General features: G+C 46.7%; 1 protein-coding gene across 1 annotated transcript; it reads right to left on the bottom strand.

Annotated features, from left to right (window-relative positions):
• Positions 1-12,351: 12,351 nt before the first annotated feature.
• LOC124656278 (ACT domain-containing protein ACR12-like) lies at positions 12,352-17,439 on the bottom strand. The gene is made up of 10 exons (XM_047195054.1): positions 17,324-17,439; positions 15,584-15,635; positions 15,017-15,130; positions 14,796-14,890; positions 14,330-14,408; positions 14,144-14,203; positions 13,971-14,026; positions 13,019-13,124; positions 12,863-12,931; positions 12,352-12,773 (listed from the first exon to the last, which is right to left on the bottom strand). The coding sequence occupies exons 1-10, from the start codon at positions 17,437-17,439 to the stop codon at positions 12,711-12,713; spliced, it is 810 nt and encodes a 269-aa protein (XP_047051010.1). The 3' UTR covers positions 12,352-12,710.
• Positions 17,440-17,758: the final 319 nt, after the last annotated feature.

Consider the following 17,758-nt stretch of genomic DNA (forward strand, 5'->3'; position numbering starts at 1 on the left):
TTCTCTCTTGGTCCTTGTCGATGTCGGCACCTATAGACACAATGATGATAGGCATGAGGTAGCATACCATTCACGTTGGTGTTGAGGTTGACCATAGAGAGGAAAGGGTTCACCTTGACATATATGGCGGGGGTTTGTGTTGTTGGTCCACTTGGGGGACTCCTTGGCCATGGTGTAGCGTCGACGATAGGCGGGGCTGCACTTGACGGTCTTGAGGTGGAGGTGTCCGAAGGCCACCCCGCATCATCTCCCCCTTGGGGAAGAGTCGTCCTCGACTCTTGTTCCTTCTCACCGACGGTGTAGTCCAAGACGGTTCTCCCATGTTTTGGTAGAGGGAAAAAGTCGCGGTCGAAGAAGAACTTGGGGAAAAACAACTTGCGAATGGAAAGCTTGTGGATGCCAATTTTGTGATCGGTGAACAAGAGGCTCTCAATCAAATATGAAGCATCAAGTCGTTTCTCCAAGAGGCATTTGGCAAAAATGGAAACCAAAAGAGTGTCGATGTATCCAAAATGTGGTAGGGCAAAAATTTGTGCATGTAAGAGTTGTAAGGTGTCAAAAATGTGTGGTGTAGCATTGTCCCAAACAAGTGGAACAAACAAAAGGCAAGTGTCGGCGGCAAAATTTGGGGCAAAATTGTTATGTGCAATGGCAAAGCGATGGAGACTTTGAACTTGGGAGAGTATGGTTGGCTTTAGCCGAGTATGAGTGTCCTCAAGTGTGAAAGAATCCATTGCAATTGCCAAAGATGAAATGAGAAATCCAAAGAAGAGCAACTTTTTGTGTGACATGTGGCACAAGATGCATAAGGTGTCTCTCACATATATGACATGGTCCTTGAGAATCTCGGAGTGTATGATGATATCATCACGACATACAACAACCATTGTGCCAACAAGATGTGTCAAGATATGTTGCATAAGAAGCAAAAGAGGTGACGAGGAATTTGACCAAACCGGAAACTCAACAAGGCAAGCCGGAAACACACGAGGGCGAAGGCTTGTGGGAACATACCCTTTGGTGTGATTCCCGCGGGTTAGGTCCTTGTTGGGGTAGCTCTCAATTGCGCGTTTCGTGAGCTCATGCTCCGTGGCGGTGGAAGCGGTCGTCCGTGTACCTACACATGGAAGAAGCAAAACAAAAAGCGTGTGTGCATGGTAGAGGAACACATCATCCATCATGATGTTCCATGCCTTGTGCACATCACCATTAGTGTCAAGCAAGATAGTATGAAATGCATGGCGATTGTGCATATGGCAAGAAGGTGCATTCATGGCATGTGGTAACTCATGATCATCAACAAGTGAGAAGGCTATGGGGGCCATCTCGTGAACAATGAAATAAGCATTCTTGCATACCAAGCATAAGAAAGAGCAATTGTTCACAATCTTGGATGCAAGGATCATGGAATGGTGCAAACATTTTGGGCAAAGCATGTTCAACATGTTATCATTGTTGTCGACAACCCTATGTAAAGAGCAAGTGTTCATCAAGGGTGGCACAACACAAGTATTATCATAATCATTATCATTGCAAGCAAGCGGGGAAAAAGTGAAACTCTCATAGCATGGCATGGTCATGGTATCACAATCAATCAATTCCACATGATCAACAATGTTATCAAGCAAAGTATCGCATGGGAAAATGAAAGTAGCATGTGACGTAGCAAATGTATCATCAAGATCATGCATGCACTCATAAGTCATCATGTCCACTAGTGGGATCATGGCATCATCAACACCTATGTTGTTACCTTTGTCGGCCGACTCATGTGAAGTAGGTGATGTGGAATTAGGAGGATCCATGTGGTCGACATGTCCATCTTGGAGCAAGCATGGTGAGATATCATCATCTTCATGCACCATGTACATCTTCTCCATGATCGGGAACTCGTCCTCCGTGGAACCTAGTGCAACATAAGAAGACACAAACGAGGGAGAGGTTAATGTGTTAGCACATGCGATGTCCTCCATGGACCTATCATCTACCTCTCTCAACTCACTTTGTGTATCACTCATGTCCTCCAAACGGAAGCACTCAAACTCACATATGGGGTGGAAGTCACTCAACTCACTATCACTCTCACTCAAGTGGGCTAAGTGGCTCTCATGCTCACATGGGATTGGTACCAACTCATCGATCAAGCATATAGGAGTAGGCTCGACTTTCTCATCTCCATGCGCCTCCTTGGTTGAAGGGAAGTTTCCATGCTCAACCATCTCAACTCCATGTGCCTCCATAGGTGAAGGGAGAATCCCATGGTCACCATGCTCAACTCCATCGCCTCTCAAGTCATCCTCAAGCGGTGGCGCCATGGTGTTGATTAGAGCTAGGCTCGGCTCAACTTCGCCCTTGAGTTCACCTTGGCGATCTTCATCTTGAAGTGTTGGCGCAATAGGCATCTTGGGGACTTGTGCTTGTAGCTTGTTGAAGTAGAGCGTCTTGGCACTTGGCGTTGTGCATTGCCATGCCACGTGACCCTTGGCCTTGCACACCTCACATAGGAGATTGGGACATTCCCGTGGAGGGTGGCCTTGTTGCTTGCACTTGTAGCATCGGAGTCCATAGGCACGTGACGAGGTAGAGGCCATTGTGGTGGTGGCACAAGAGGGAGAAGTCGCCTTATGAGGAAGGTCTTCTTGATGTGCCCTTTCCATCCTTGGAGTGGTGGACACCCTATGATGGTGTTTGTCGCCTTCATGTCGAGGCTCTCGTCGTCGTGCTTCATCACCATGTCTTGATGAGGGTCGTCGAAGATCCTTGGGGGATGTTGGTCGATGGCGATCATGAAGTGGATTGTGGCGGCGAAGCTCATGTGGTGACGTATGTCGATGTAGACCATGAGGTGGTAGTGGTCGACGACTATCATGAGATGGTGTGAGTCGATGACGGTCCTTGCCATGCCTAGATGATGGCTCATGCGACTTGGCATATTGCTTGAGGCACTTTGTGGAGCTTGTAGAAGAGTGTCGATGACGATCATGTTGGGGACGCCCTTGAAGCTCCATATGATGTCCTTGATGTCGATGATCTTGTGCATAAGCACTCTCATGGTGGCGCCTTGTGGAGCTCGGAGAAGTGTGTCGATGACGCTCATGATGGGGACGCTCTTGATGATCCATATGATGGTGCCATCGTGGAGGTCCTCTATCGTCATATGTAGCTCCATTGGCCAAGTAGGTGCACGTGGGAGCATCGTCTTTGCTCATCGTGGAGCGTAGGTGAGGCTCCGCCATGGTGTCGATGTCGTACTCGTGGTGTTGCTCCACCATGTCGTCCATGAGTGATGAGCCATTGTCGATGTAGAGCTCCTCGATGTCGGTCATGTCGGTGATGCTCGTGGAGTCATAGTCGGTGTCGAGCTCCACATGTTCCTCCACATCCGCGGTGCTTGAGGAGGTATCCTCCTCGAAGTGCTCCGTGTACTCCTCCGTATCTTCTTCGTCACTATACATGTTAGCATGACAAGATCTATATGGTGTATGTTAGTGGAAGGAGACTACCTCGTACTCTTACCAAGGAAAGATAGTATTGAGGCAATCAACTAAGCCAAAAGCAAGATCAAGTGTATCGGGGACACACGCAAAAACCACACGCAAAAGCTAGCAAATATGGTGTTAGGCGAGTGTTGTGGAAAGCCAAAAGACAAATCCAAGATCGAGTATGTTGTTAAAAGTGGGTAAGGTCCAAAAATCCAAATGTCAATGTGAAGATCACTATAAACGCGGAAAAAGTTGTGGAACACACACACGAGATAAGCGGGGTTAGTGCAACCAAAAGTGAGCGGAAAAGTGTATGTACGGATGCTCGGTGTCACACTAACACAAGGAGAGGCAAAGCTTCGGTTGCAAAAGAAGAGACAACTAGATTCACACGTGACCTCTCTTCTCGTATCTCTCTTTGCTTAAAAGCTTTTTCTCTTTTGTATATGGTGGCACTTGCACTCGTTTGTATCTTTGGTGGCACTTGGACACTTTTGTATGTATGGTCGTATGGATGTATGGATGTATGGTGCTACTCGCACTCTTTTTGTGTTTTTGGGGCTTTTTCACGCACTATGTTAGCGTTAGCCTCGCTTTTGCTATCTTGCCACACGAGTGTTTGCTTGGATGCCTTACTCAACACGACACACACACCTCACAATGCGGGGCCACGTGCAATGTCTCGCAACACTAGACAAGCAATGCTCGATGGGATAGATCGCAAAAGGAAGAGGGGTTACAAGATGATAGCTGCAAGTTATACCTGCGATGGTGGTGGTGGTGGTGGTGGTGGTGGAGATCGCCGGATGTCGAGGTCGAAGGGGGCGCGAAGATGCGCCCGGTCTGGGGCCCGGTTGGACCGGCTCCGGACCGGCCTGTCCGGTTTCCGCCCGGTCGACCGGGTTCGGGCTGGCCCGGCCGGTCGTGGGTCCGGTTGACCGGGTGCTCGACCGGATTTCGCGGGCTGGACGTTTCTCTCTCTCGTTCTTCCCCAAACCAAAACCAAATCGACCAAATCGAAGGGAAACGATGGAATTGGAGGCTCAAAGTTGGGGAAATAGTAGATCAAGCACAACAACACCAAATCCACGGACCAAAACCACTCAAAACGCAACCAAATCACAGATCGGTCAAGAGGCAATTTGGGGCTATTTTTGGGGATTTTTTGGAAAATTTTCTAGAAACGAAATCGGGTGGGTGGAGGGTCAAATCCGCGGTAACCAAGAGCTTCTGATACCATATGATGAGGTCTAAGACCCCGTGTGTGGCCCGATCTCGCGGATTGACTTCGAAACCAAAGGGGAGAGATGGGAGAACGCGAGGAACACGAAGAACACGACGGGCACGAGGAACTCCGAGACTCACGCACGCACACCAACCCGATACACCCGATGCTTACCTCCGTGGCTCGATGGACCACGCCAATAAGATGTCATCAAGATGCATTAGGCTCACAACAATACACAAGTATATGATGAGTCAAACAAACATAGTTGAATACACAAGATAGGTAAGTAAGACACAACACATACACACAAATATTTGGTACAAAACCAAACATGCAAAGGGGCAAGTAACTTACAATAAATATGATGAGTTGAAGTATAAGTTACCGCAAGGAGGAACATTGGATATAAGATATAGATGTTAATCCATATGACTTGGCTTGGTCAAAATATAATATATGAAGATCCCTTAATTCTTCATGAAGTAGCCAAATCTCCAATGACCTCCAAATACACCTATTGATCAAATTTGAGCTTGTTGGTCCCCAACCAAGTTGGGTCCTAAGAGGTTAGTCACAATAGGTTTGGCAACCCAAATGGTTCTTTTCTTGAAACCATTTTGAGTTCCAACAAACTTGGCAAACACATTGCCATCCTTATCCTTCCCTAGAGAATAATCATTATCAACAATTATAGGGTTAGATAAGGTACCACCTAAGCAAGAAGAAGCAAAGTGCCCCTTCTCACGACATAAGTAGCAAGTGTTCCCCTTTCTCTTCTTTATTGATTTCTTCTCTTGGGGAACAATATCTTGATTCTTCTTGGGAAGTGCCCTATCTTCAACTTGAGGTCGAGCATGAGCTTGACCTTGACCTTGTGGCCGTTTCCCTTGTTGTTTCTCACTCAAGTGCTTCTTCTTCTTCAATGGGCATGATCTAACATGATGCCCTTCAACCTTGCACTTGAAGCAAACCAACTTGGCCGGATCCTTGACTTTGTCTTGGCCCTTCTTCTTGTTGCTCTTGCTCTTGGACTTGTTCTTGTTATTGGAGTTGAATCCAAGTCCACTTTTGTCATTGGGGGATTGTTGCACACTTAGCATCTTGTCAAGTGCGGATTTCCCTTCATGACGCTTTTCCAAGTCTTTCTTCAAAGAAAGGACTTGAGCCTCGAGCTCTTTTATTTCCTCTACATGGTTAGTAGAAATACAAGTACTAGAGGAAGTAGAAGCTTCATTGTTAGAGCAACAAGGCAAAGTGAGTAATCCAACACAAGGTGTATCACTAGTTTGACTAGATGGATTACAAGGACTAGCACATGGCAATGTAACATTTGTAGTATAGATTGTGCTAACATCCATATGAGGCTCACAAGATGTTACCTTAATGATACTTGCCTCATGAGCTAACTTTAGCCCATCATAGGAAATTAGAAGATCATCATGAGAGCTTGAGAGCTTTTTATGACTTTCTTCCAATTCCCTATAATTGCTAGTTAGCAACTCAAGTTGAGCCCTTAGCTCAACATTCTCCTTTAAGGTCGATGCTTCACAAGAATTAAAGTTAGTAGCACAAGCATCAACAATAGTTTTCTCATTTTCATGCATATAGGATTCAATTTTTTGTGTAAGCATGAAATTAGCATGCTTCTCATCTTTTAGCTCATGCTTGAGGAGAGTGAAACTCATTTCCCCATTTTCAATATGGGACTCCAACTCCACTATGGTTTTCCTATATTTATAAAAGGTATCCATAGAGTGTTCGAGATTAGCACGAGCTTCTTTATTACCACGAAGAGAAGCATAAACCATTGCCATATCATGCACCAAAGTATTATATTCTTCATCATTATCATCATCATCATTCTCATCATTAGAGGACGTGTTAGGAGTCAAAGTAGGAGATACCTTTGATCCATTTGCCATAAGGCACATGTGCATACCGGAGGATGAAGATGAAGATATTCTTGAATCCTCATTTGAAATCATGTCTTGATCCATAGAGTGTTCGGTTTCCTCTACATTGTTAGTCAACAAGCAACTAGAGGAAATAGAAGCATTTTGATTATGGGAGCAAGACAAGGCAAGCATATCATCATGAGATCTATGTAAGCAATTTACACATGATATGCAAGGACTATCAACACAAGCATGTAGATTATTTTCAATGCTCGATGTGTTTAAGTCCAAAGAGGAAACATTGCAATGAGATAGAGATGAAGAGTCATCACTATTGAGCACAATATCAACATTGCAATTTCCCTCACCACTCACCATATCATTACCTTGTGTCTTGCAACACGTTGGTGAAGTGGAAGTAGATGATATATCATCACGACCGGAGGTGGAAGCAACTTGGAGCTCTTCATGATGTGAAGGGGAAGAGAGCTCCTCGGAGTCACCACCGACCAATTTAGAAGTGGATCCACCAAACATTTCCTTAAGCTTGATCCACATCTCATGAGACGATTTTCGCTTTATTTTTATCAAGAACCTACGAAAATCGGGTCTCAAGGAGAATAAAAGCTCATTAGATACTTGAGCTTCAAGATGTAAGTTTTTCTCATCCTCTAAAGATAGATTTTGAGAATCCATCGGAGGAGAAAAACCGACATCTAGAAATTGCTCTATATGTGGACACAAGGTCCGAAGGTTACAAAGCAAGCAATTTCGCCACAAAAGATAATTTGTGCCATTAAAGACAATTGTGTCATTGTGCACTATACTAGCCGACATCTTTACTCTCAAGGCGGTGAAGCCTTAAACAAGGAGAGACCTTGCTCGATACCAATTGAAAGATCGAGATGTCGCCTAGAGGGGGGGTGAATAGGCAATTACAAACTCTTGCGGATTTGTCTTGTATGAATGCGGAATTAAACTATCGTTTAGTTTACAAGCACAAACCCCAAATATGCTAAGCTCAACTAAGTGTAACAATAGCAACTAGAGCTAAGCAAGATAGGCACAAGATATATGTAGCACAAGTGATAGCAAGATATATGTACTTCAAGCACGATGGCTATCACAAGGAAAGAGAGCTCGGGTATAGAAATAACCGAGGCACGCGGAGACGAGGATGTATTCCCGTGTTCCCTTGCTTTGCAACAAGGTACGTCACGTTTGGAGGAGTGGAGGTCCCACGAAGGATTCCCCGCGCCACGAAGGCTCACCCTATTCTCCGAACCACACCCACGAAGGATAATGGCCCTTTCCTTATGGTTAGCTTTTCCTCCGCTCCGGAGATGGCAAGCTCCACAACCACTTCACAAACTCCACGAAGGAGAAGCCCGGGCCTCTTCACAATCTTCTTGAAGAGATCACCGGAGCACCAATCACCAAGCCAACTAGGAGGTCACCCTCCAAGAGTAACAAGCTCACGGTCTCTCACTCGAACAAATCGTGGTGGAGAGCTCAACACTATGCAATGATGCAAAGCAAGAACACCGGAGGTGTTCAAGTCCTTCACACTCAAATCCCACCAAAGCAACGAATGCTAGGATGAGATTGGAGAGGAAGAACAAAGGGGAAAGTCAACCAAAGACTCCAAGATCTAGATCCCAAGAGATTCCCTCACTTAGAGAAGAATTGGTTTGGTGGAAGAGTAGATCTAGATCCCCTCTCTCAAATCCTCAAATATGAGCAAGTATGGTTGGAGGATTCAAGGGGAAGAGCAAGTTCTTCAAATAGTAGCAATGGAGGAGAGAGAATGGGAAGAACTAGTTTGGCTCAAGGTGGAAGAAGCCTATTTATAGCTAAAGGGGAAATAGAACCGTTGGGGGAAAAAACAAGTGAAAAGGGGAAGAAAAACGGCCCAAAAAGGTGCCCCAGCCGGCTGCCAGGCCGGCCGACCGGAGCTGGCGCTGACCGGCCCAGGCCGGGCGCCCGGTCGGGCCGGCCCACCGGCCGGGCGGGGCGGCAGCAGCGCACGGGCGGCGGAGAGCAACGGGGCGCGCGGGGAGGTGGGCCGCGCGGGGGCGCCTAAGGCCCAGCCGGGCGGGAGGCCGGCCTGGCCGGGGCGGGAGCCGGGAGGCCCGGCAGGCGACCGGCGCCTGGGCCGGAGTGGGCAGCCAGGCCCACTGGAATCGCCCCCGGTCGGACCGGGGCCTGTGCCGGGCAGGCCGGTGTGTGGCCCGGTCGACCGGTCGGAGACCGGGCAGCCGTCCCCCTTTTTTCTTTTCTTTTTCTTTTTCTTCTTTTACCTTTTCTTTAATAACTATTGCTCCCGAACTCCGATTAACATGAAACCAATTTTGTTTGGAAGATAACAACGAATGCTATCTAATAGAAAGTGAAAACCCAAGAATCTGTAGGAGGGGATTTTATCGTGAATATAAAAGGTAGAACCTTATATCATGAATAACCGGTAAAATCACCCAACCTCGAAAACGCAATAGAAGATGCATGCGAACTCCGTTTTCGATGAACTTGGGTTTGTTGTAAAGCTAGCAACAAGCTCAAGAACCTCACACCGAGAAATACCAAGAAGCAATAAGAATATGCAACGCATGCAAGGATTGAGCTTCCTAAGACGATGTGATCAAGTTACCCAACCGAAAGCCCCTCTTGATAGTGCGGCTATCTATCCTATAATCCGGTCTCCCAACAACCACCTTGAGACCGGTAAAAGGAAAAACCTAGCAAAGTCATACCTTTGCCTTGCGCATCCCGCTTGATCTTGATGATAGCTCTTCAAGCTCCATACAAGCCGGTATGCCTCAACTTGATCATCGTTGCTTCGTGAAGACTCACAAATGCTCCCCCATACACCATGATGGGAAAGTCCCATTGATGCACATCTTCACATGTCCATTATCACCAAATGGACGACAAGCTTCAAGCATGTGATCCACTCAAGATACTCATCTTGAACTTGTCCAACTCAACCTTGTATCTTCTCATACGATATTCTTGATCCAATACACAAGGTATACATTTATCTTCATGGCATCCATACTTGAATCCAACACATGGAGAGCAAGTAGTACCTATGGAATATTCCTTCATATAAACTCAATGAAAACATTAGTCCATAGGGGTTGTCATTAATTACCAAAACCACACATAGGGGCAATGTACCCTTACATATAGGCACACATGGCCAGCAAGGGCGAACAGGTATGCGAATGGATAAGTTAAGGCAGTTTGGTGGGGCATTCCCGTCAGATACGGTTTGTGTCCGGTCTGACCGGGCCTGTGACCGGGCTGTCCGGTCATGGGTCCGGTTTGACCGGGCCTGTGACCGGGCAGTCCGGTCATGGGTCCGGTCGACCGGGCGCAAACCGGGAATCTGCGAGGCTTCCGGTCTTCGCCGGTACGAGGGAGCTGCGCCGGTTGGGCGCCCGGTTGACCGGGCCTGGGACCGGACGGCCCGGTTGTGGGTCCGGTCTGACCGGGTCCTGAACCGGCCAGGCTGGGCCTCTTCCTCCGGCCTCTTCTTCCTCTTCCTTCTTCTCTTCTTTCCTTCTTTTTCTCCTCTTCCTTGCACCATGGGAGTTCCTTCTCTCTTGGTCCTTGTCGATGTCGGCACCTATAGACACAATGATGATAGGCATGAGGTAGCATACCATTCACGTTGGTGTTGAGGTCGACCATAGAGAGGAAAGGGTTCACCTTGACATATATGGCGGGGGTTTGTGTTGTTGGTCCACTTGGGGGACTCCTTGGCCATGGTGTAGCGTCGACGATAGGCGGGGCTGCACTTGACGGTCTTGAGGTGGAGGTGTCCGAAGGCCACCCCGCATCACAGCATATGCTACTCCAGCGTCGGCATTGCTCGTCCTCTAGCTTATGTGCTCTGGCGCGAGACGACCACTCTATTTCGCACATGCCGAGCACCCTAGAACCCTGACACGGGAACACCACTGCCTCCACGGCATCACCACATCCACGACATCGTAAATGTACCTGTTGATGGGTATGGGTACGGGTGACGGGTATGTGAAAAACTTGTACCCGTTGATGGGTATGAGTACAAGTGACGGGTAAAATTAAAGGTAACGGGTACAGGTATGGGATGTGGGATGACTCTACCTGTACCTATACCCTGCGGGTGATCCCTAGACTGAGAGGAATAACTGTACGCAACAAGACGATTGACTTAGGGCACATGTTCCCAAGAGACATGGAATCGCTCTCTCCTTTCCCACGCATGCAACCGAGGCGCAACAATGGAACAGCTCCAAGGAAATGGCCGATTGATCACTAGCTATCTGGCCAGGCCCATACCTGCTTTAAGAACCATGCTAGACGCAACGTGAAGGGATATCTACTGTGTTTTTGAACAAAGATGGCCTCGAAAGGCCTGGAAGATTCATTACTAGCGATGGGTACAGAAATTACATCGTTGCCCTTTTGCTTCTACTGCCCTGGAAAACCTAGTATTTAAAGCACAAGCCACGAAATTTGCAAAAAGAACCCTAGCAACAAAAGGAGAAAAGCAATCCAGTGCTTGGGCACCATCTCCACCGCACGCCGGCGACCTCCAGGCGCAGAGCGCCGAGATCAGAGAGGGATTAGCTCGATGTGCTCTCCATACCGACGAGAACTCAACCGCGTCGGCCATCTCAACGCCTCGGGGGACGAACCGCTTGGAGAAGAAGCCATGGCGAGCTCCAGCGCAAAGTTGAAGAGAGCCTCCTATAGTTCTGCGGAGGTTGAACTCCTGGACGAGGGCCGCATGTCGACCATGGAATTTGGGGGCGAGGCAGCGAAGCCGGCTTTGGTCCCCCATTGAAGAACTCACCAGAGAGATGCAGTGGTTGAAACCGCAATCTTGCAACACCACAGCTCCACAGATCTGCAAAGAAGAACAGATCGAAGCGTCCCTCCGCGACCATCACCACGATGGCGAAGCAGAGGAAGTGAATCGACCTCTTCTCCCCGATCTGGAGAGCTCAGATCGAGCTTTGTTGTAGAAGATCTTGGCGTCGCCGTGTACTCCTCCGACTCCTTCCACCGGAGCGCCAAGAACAAGCACAACACCACCAACCGCCGCCATGAGGAGCTCGAACACCTCTGCGACTTGAATCCCCATGGAATCTCGCCAATCTCCACATGGGTAGATCCTATAAAACTAGCCCTAAAACTATACAGAGGGGGCTGAGCCCCTCTACCCGTCGTCTCCGGCCGGCTGAGCCGTCAGAGGAGGGGGAGAGAGGCTCGAGAAGGCCAGGGAGCTCTCACAGACGGGGGAGGAGAGAGATAGGAGGGGAGGGGGAGGGAATGAGAGCTGGTTCCCCTATATCTACTGTGTTATCGACGTACTGCACCATTTGCAATCCACGGGCAGGAAGATAACAATGGGAGAACCAGGAATCTGACCCAGCTACGGCAACTTATGGTGGGGAACTGGGAATATGGTACACCAACCTCGATTACTAGTCCCGTATTTACCTGCCGGCTAAAAGATGGAATAAAATTGCTTCTAGTCTAGACAAAAGTGTGCAAGGGATCACAAAATCCAAACCCCGTTTTGGCAGGCTACAGACAGTGAATGGAACAGCCACGCTGGGATCAAAGAAAATTTTACCTTTACTCCTTTCTGGAACAGGTACCTTTGATTCTTTGAAAGCAGGGTCAAAACCAGCAGCTTCCGTGGAGACCATTTAGCAGAGACCAATGACACCGACACGGCACCATTTTGACATGAAGCAAGACCAAGATCTTCACGCACGTAAACCTGGTTTTTTACATGCACATGAATTATACTATGATGAATTACAGACACACACTCAGCACGCAAATATGCTATCCAATATGATTGATTCCTCTAGGGTAGGAAACCAATGGGGATAATGGCTACTGAAAGCTCCCAGGGGCCAGAGGTTCGACAACAAAACATCGAACTGCATCAGAGGGCCCAGTTTTAATGCATTTTGGGAACATATGTGCCACATTTTTGTTTGCTTACAAACAGAAATTCCAGAGCAAGGGCTTCAAAGACAGGAACTCGAGACAAGCCCGAGTTCGAAGCATGTAGCTTGGAGCCCGTGTACCACACAGCAATCAATAGCTGTCTTCATCTGTGTCAGGCCTCCGGAGGTAATAACGTAAGCAATTAACCAGCACCTGTAAAAAGGAATTTGTCATGAGATATGAGTGTGATATTTCTGACATAAGAAAGGTAAGTAAATACGCTAATCTTATCTTGGGAATACCTGAGATAGCGAGCTGTTTAGTTTTGCGCCTCTGTAACTCACATGAAACTTGTCCTTGGCAACCAAGCCCTGAATAAGACATCAGGCGTAAGCTAAGGAAGAGGGCCTTCACAGAGCTGAGTGACCACCATAACAAAGAGACAGAAACTGGCATACCTCAGTGTCAATCTCAGCTGATTCCACATCACAGTTTACGTCCGTGATGATCTTGATTACTTCCAAGAGTAAGCCTGGACGATCAGCTGTCTCTATGTAAAGCATGCTGCACATGTTCAATCAACACTAGTGAGGAAAGTAGATGATGCACATCATATGAAGAAAAATGATGAGCAGCTATAATTAAATATCCACAGATGCGATTCTTTTCAAATGATGGGTACATATATTTTTTCCCCTAATATCCGTAGTAGCGCCTAACATGATCAACTATGAAACAAGATGAACTATCCAAGGGTCAACAAGTTTGGTCAGCACGGCCTCTTGCCAAAAAAACAAACAAAAAAAAACTCAAGCAGTGTGATCTGTGCCTAGCTTGTCTTTTGGTTGAAGTGCCTAAGGTTTCTATGCTGAACCAGCCCAGTTTTAAGACCTATAGTTGATGCATGATTGTGCCCGAACCCGACCCAATCTGGACATGTTTACCGCGGAAGTATATGAAGCCTCCAACACAACGAAGAATCTATGCACCTGCCAACAACTCAAGAGGGACATGCCTTGCCACTTGCCAAATGCCCATGCTTACTATGTCATTGATTGTTTCGATGGGAAATTATGTCGGTGATTTAAAAATTTCAAATACTCGACAGGCTTATAGGCCTCAACCCTCAAGGAAATTACCATGGTGCAACATATACAGGATGTCAGTGTATGTCAAATATGTATGATAACTATTATATGTAAGCAAACTTACTATTTAGAATGCTAAATGGGCCGAATAGTTGGCACACAACATGCATGTGGATACCATAGAACTAGCATATGTGGGATGTCATTTTATGCCAATTATGCATGGTAACTATGACATGTGTTGCAATCAAGTGGTCATCATACATGCTGAAATCATGCTAAACGAGTGGCATGCAATCATTAGAAACTATCAGAATCAAACCTTCTTTTCGGTCCATCATCTTCAACAATGACATGTGTTGCAACCTCAACATCAATCTGCCATAAATATGAATTAGTTGCTGAAGAAATAGGAACAAAAGATTGCATGTCTAGCAGAAGCGAGGATCAGCATATGTGCTGAACTAGCAGGATGAGAACTTCGACTGAACTCACCTTATTCTCAGGGGCTTTTATTCCAAAAAATTCACCCATAGCTAGCTTCTCACTTGATTCCTATGCAAATGTTTCAAACACTATGTGTTATTTTCATACTTAAATTCAGCAAAATGATAACAGGTCTAAAACTACCTACACCCAAAATCCAAAACACAACTCAGGAACTTCAATTCTAAAACATACAGGATGATACTGCAGAAGGTTGTTAATGATGGTCAGCCGTATTGTTTCTAACATGTCTGGATCCTCAACCTTACGCCCCCTGGATAAAAGATTAAAACAAGAGAAGTAAGATCAGAACATGGCCAAACCACCAGCACTATCTTAGCATGCTAATCACAGGGTGCAATTTTTAAGGAATATTTCGAAAACTAGTGTGACTGGTAAGTCAAAACTAGTGAAACAGTACTTTGATGAATGCATCTGTAATGAATGTGTCCAATGATAAGTACTTTGAATAGATCACAAGTCAGCTAAATTCAAATTTAAGTAAATAATATGTGGACATAACACAGTTGGGCCAAGTTTGGCAGTCAAAAAGTGATGCATCATGCAGACAAATACCCTCTTTACTTCTCCAAATGCAAACAAACAAACAACTAAACATCGTGTAAGAAAATGCAGCAAACAGAAAGTTGCATGCACCCACAATCGCATGATGTGGAACTTTGTTTGTGTGACAGATGAATCAGTCGACACACTTCCTTTCGTCACATCAAGGCCCAGGTCCTTGAGTGCCTTCATCTGCAAACAGTGAACACCACGACACAATAATGTATAGATACACCAGATCTATAACTTAATCATAAATACATATCTTAAGCAAGGAAGCCCAAGTAAAATGAATCCCCGGCATAAGAAAATACATACCGTATCAAGTAGTGCCCCCAAACGATCTCCAAAACTTAGCTGCACAATGGTTGCATCACGGTCTGAGTCTTGGTCTATCAGTACAACTGGCTGTGGAACTGGATCATCAGCTGTCTGCGAGACATTTTTTTTGCAAAAAATGCACGATAGGAATGATCAGCATTAAAATAGAACAGAACGGAGAAGACATAAAAAAATCATTTCCAATGAAAAACCTAATCATTTGAGTACACCAAATATTGGCAGTGCCTATCCATACAATGCATTATTGAGATATGATATGAAGCAACTTTTGGTAAACAGTGCTATTTTGACACCTGAGGTCTAGGACTATATTCTTTACAGCAGCCCTCAGAATAATATGTACAGTGAGACCTAAGAGGTAGACTGGGATTCTTCAACATAAATGTAAATTGAGTTGTAATTCCAGATTTCATCGCTCAGGAACACGAGCCTTAGGTACATTTCTTAAGCAGCATTTCAAGGCTGAGGAATATACTGCAGCGCTAGAGTCAATAAGCTCCACAAAGTTGTGGTGATTTGAGAGACATAGTCATGCAGACATACCGCTGAAGAAGCTCCCAACACATTAGCTGAGTTGACAGATAGGCAACAAATCCTGGAAAGGCGGCAAGATCGATACAGGATTAGTACATAGAAACAATTTACGAAAGGATACTGATATGCAGCAGAGGACATTGGTACTGCGGACAAATAGCCAAGGCAAAATGAACTCTAAATGGTGTCATGATTTATCTGAAAACTGGCTCTCAGTAGACTCACGCCACTACCCTTTACAGGTCTCCTGGTTATAAAGCACACAAGAATACTCAAATTATAATCAGTCAATTAAGATTATGTAGAGTCGCATATGAGCACAGATGGAATTCATGTGTTTTTATGGTGCACACCGGTACTGCAAGTACCTGGTGGTAGCAATTATCAACGACATGGGTCTCTGAAGTTCGGAGAATAGCCAAATAACTCTAGAAGCTGCCGCTGCATCCTAGCCTTTGGATGCACCAGGTCCTCGGTTTCAGCCGTAGGCTTAGCTATAGTCTTAAAATAAGTTTTTTCTTGCTCGTTTTTGTTTATCAAAACCGCTGGTGGTGCTGCACATTTTCGTGCTTTCTTGGCGCTTCTCCTAGTACAATATGACACGAACACAGCTCTGCTGAGCACACAGTATATCTCAAAAAACAAGATATACCTTTTGAGAGGAAAAAAAACAGAGTAACAGGAAGTCCACTGTGCAGAAAACCCGGCCCTCGCCTGTGATTTCTTCGTTTACATTTAAATCTAAATTACTTTTAACTTGGTGTCAGTATGATTCGGATGAAATCTGCAGTTGTATGCACACACCTTTTCGTCAATGACCGTCATTCCGCTGCCCCTAACAACGTTCCAGTACAATGTTTTTAAAAGTTGGATCTCGTGTGTTTCCACATTGATCCATGCGTAGAACTCAGTGCAAATGAATGCATATTTCTGAAAGACCTCGACAGTTGAATATGTACATTGAAACCAAGCTTCAGTAAAACAGCTAAAACGAAAACAATAGCACAATCATCATGTCTAATCTAAGTCTGATCTCAAAGATACGAGATGATAATCAGATTCATGGTCGGTCTGCCCCTAACAACGCCCTACTTACAATTTTCAAAATGTGATGCCCTGATCCCTGCGTGGAATATTCAGTGAGAACGATTGCGGATTTGTGAAAAGACTTTGACGGTTGGACACGGATACCAAAACTAATAAGCTTCAGTAACAGTTAAAACAAAACAATATAGAGCATGTTATGACAACCGTGTCTAATCGAACCTCAGAGATACAGGATGGTAATCATAGTCGTGTTCTGTCAGGTAGAATGCATACTCGTCTAGGATGGCCCTAATAAGAGTACATGCTGTGCATACCGGGAAGAACAGAAGGGCGTATCCTAAGTCAACGGCAGCACTAGGTACTCCTCCTCTAGGATTTCTCTGAGCTAATCTAACGAGCAGGTGACGACGAGGTCGCCAAACCGACACACACATCCAAGCTCATCTTAACTCGCGGCAACAAATCTATGTACGATTAGCCAGCTGATGCCGACCGGGCGGCAGCAGCGCGTCAATCAGAAGCGCCGCCCGATCACAGCCCTGTCAGTCATCCTAGACTCTGACGAACTGAACGGCAACCAAGACAGGCGTACAGTAGTAGAGTACAGATACAGTAGTACGGGTAGGATGAACAGGGATTGCAGGATCGGCCGGGTCCGGAACCAGAAAACCCGGCGCGCGGAGGGCGGGCCAGATCGCTCACCTCCGGGGAGGAGTCCTGGGGCCGCCGAAGCGGAGGGAACCCCGCGGGGCAGCGACAGCGCCCGCGACCGCGGCGGCGGCGTTGACGAGGCGGTGGTGGGAGGTGGCGAGCGCCATGGATTGGTGGTCTCTCAGTGGGCTGGGAGGCAGTGTTGTCGCAGTCGCGGTGGCGCTGCGGGACAGTCTGGTGGGCAGTTGAGGTGGGAGGAGGGAGGGAGAAAAGGGGCGTGCGTGCGTGCGTGCGTAGGTGGTGGTGACCGGGACGCCGGATTTCTTTTGCGTTTGGTGTGCGCCCAGTTGGGCAAGCGCATCGTTGTTGCGTTGTGCGGGGGGTCGCGCTCGCGGTAGTGCGCCGGTACGTCACGCCTCGTCTAGTCTAGTCTAGGGAGTCCCGTCGTACTTGTCCCGTCGTGTGCGCCACGGGCTCGGTTGCTGA

This window comes from Lolium rigidum, chromosome 5 (assembly GCF_022539505.1).
Source record: "Lolium rigidum isolate FL_2022 chromosome 5, APGP_CSIRO_Lrig_0.1, whole genome shotgun sequence".
Classification (NCBI taxonomy): Eukaryota; Viridiplantae; Streptophyta; class Magnoliopsida; order Poales; family Poaceae; genus Lolium; species Lolium rigidum.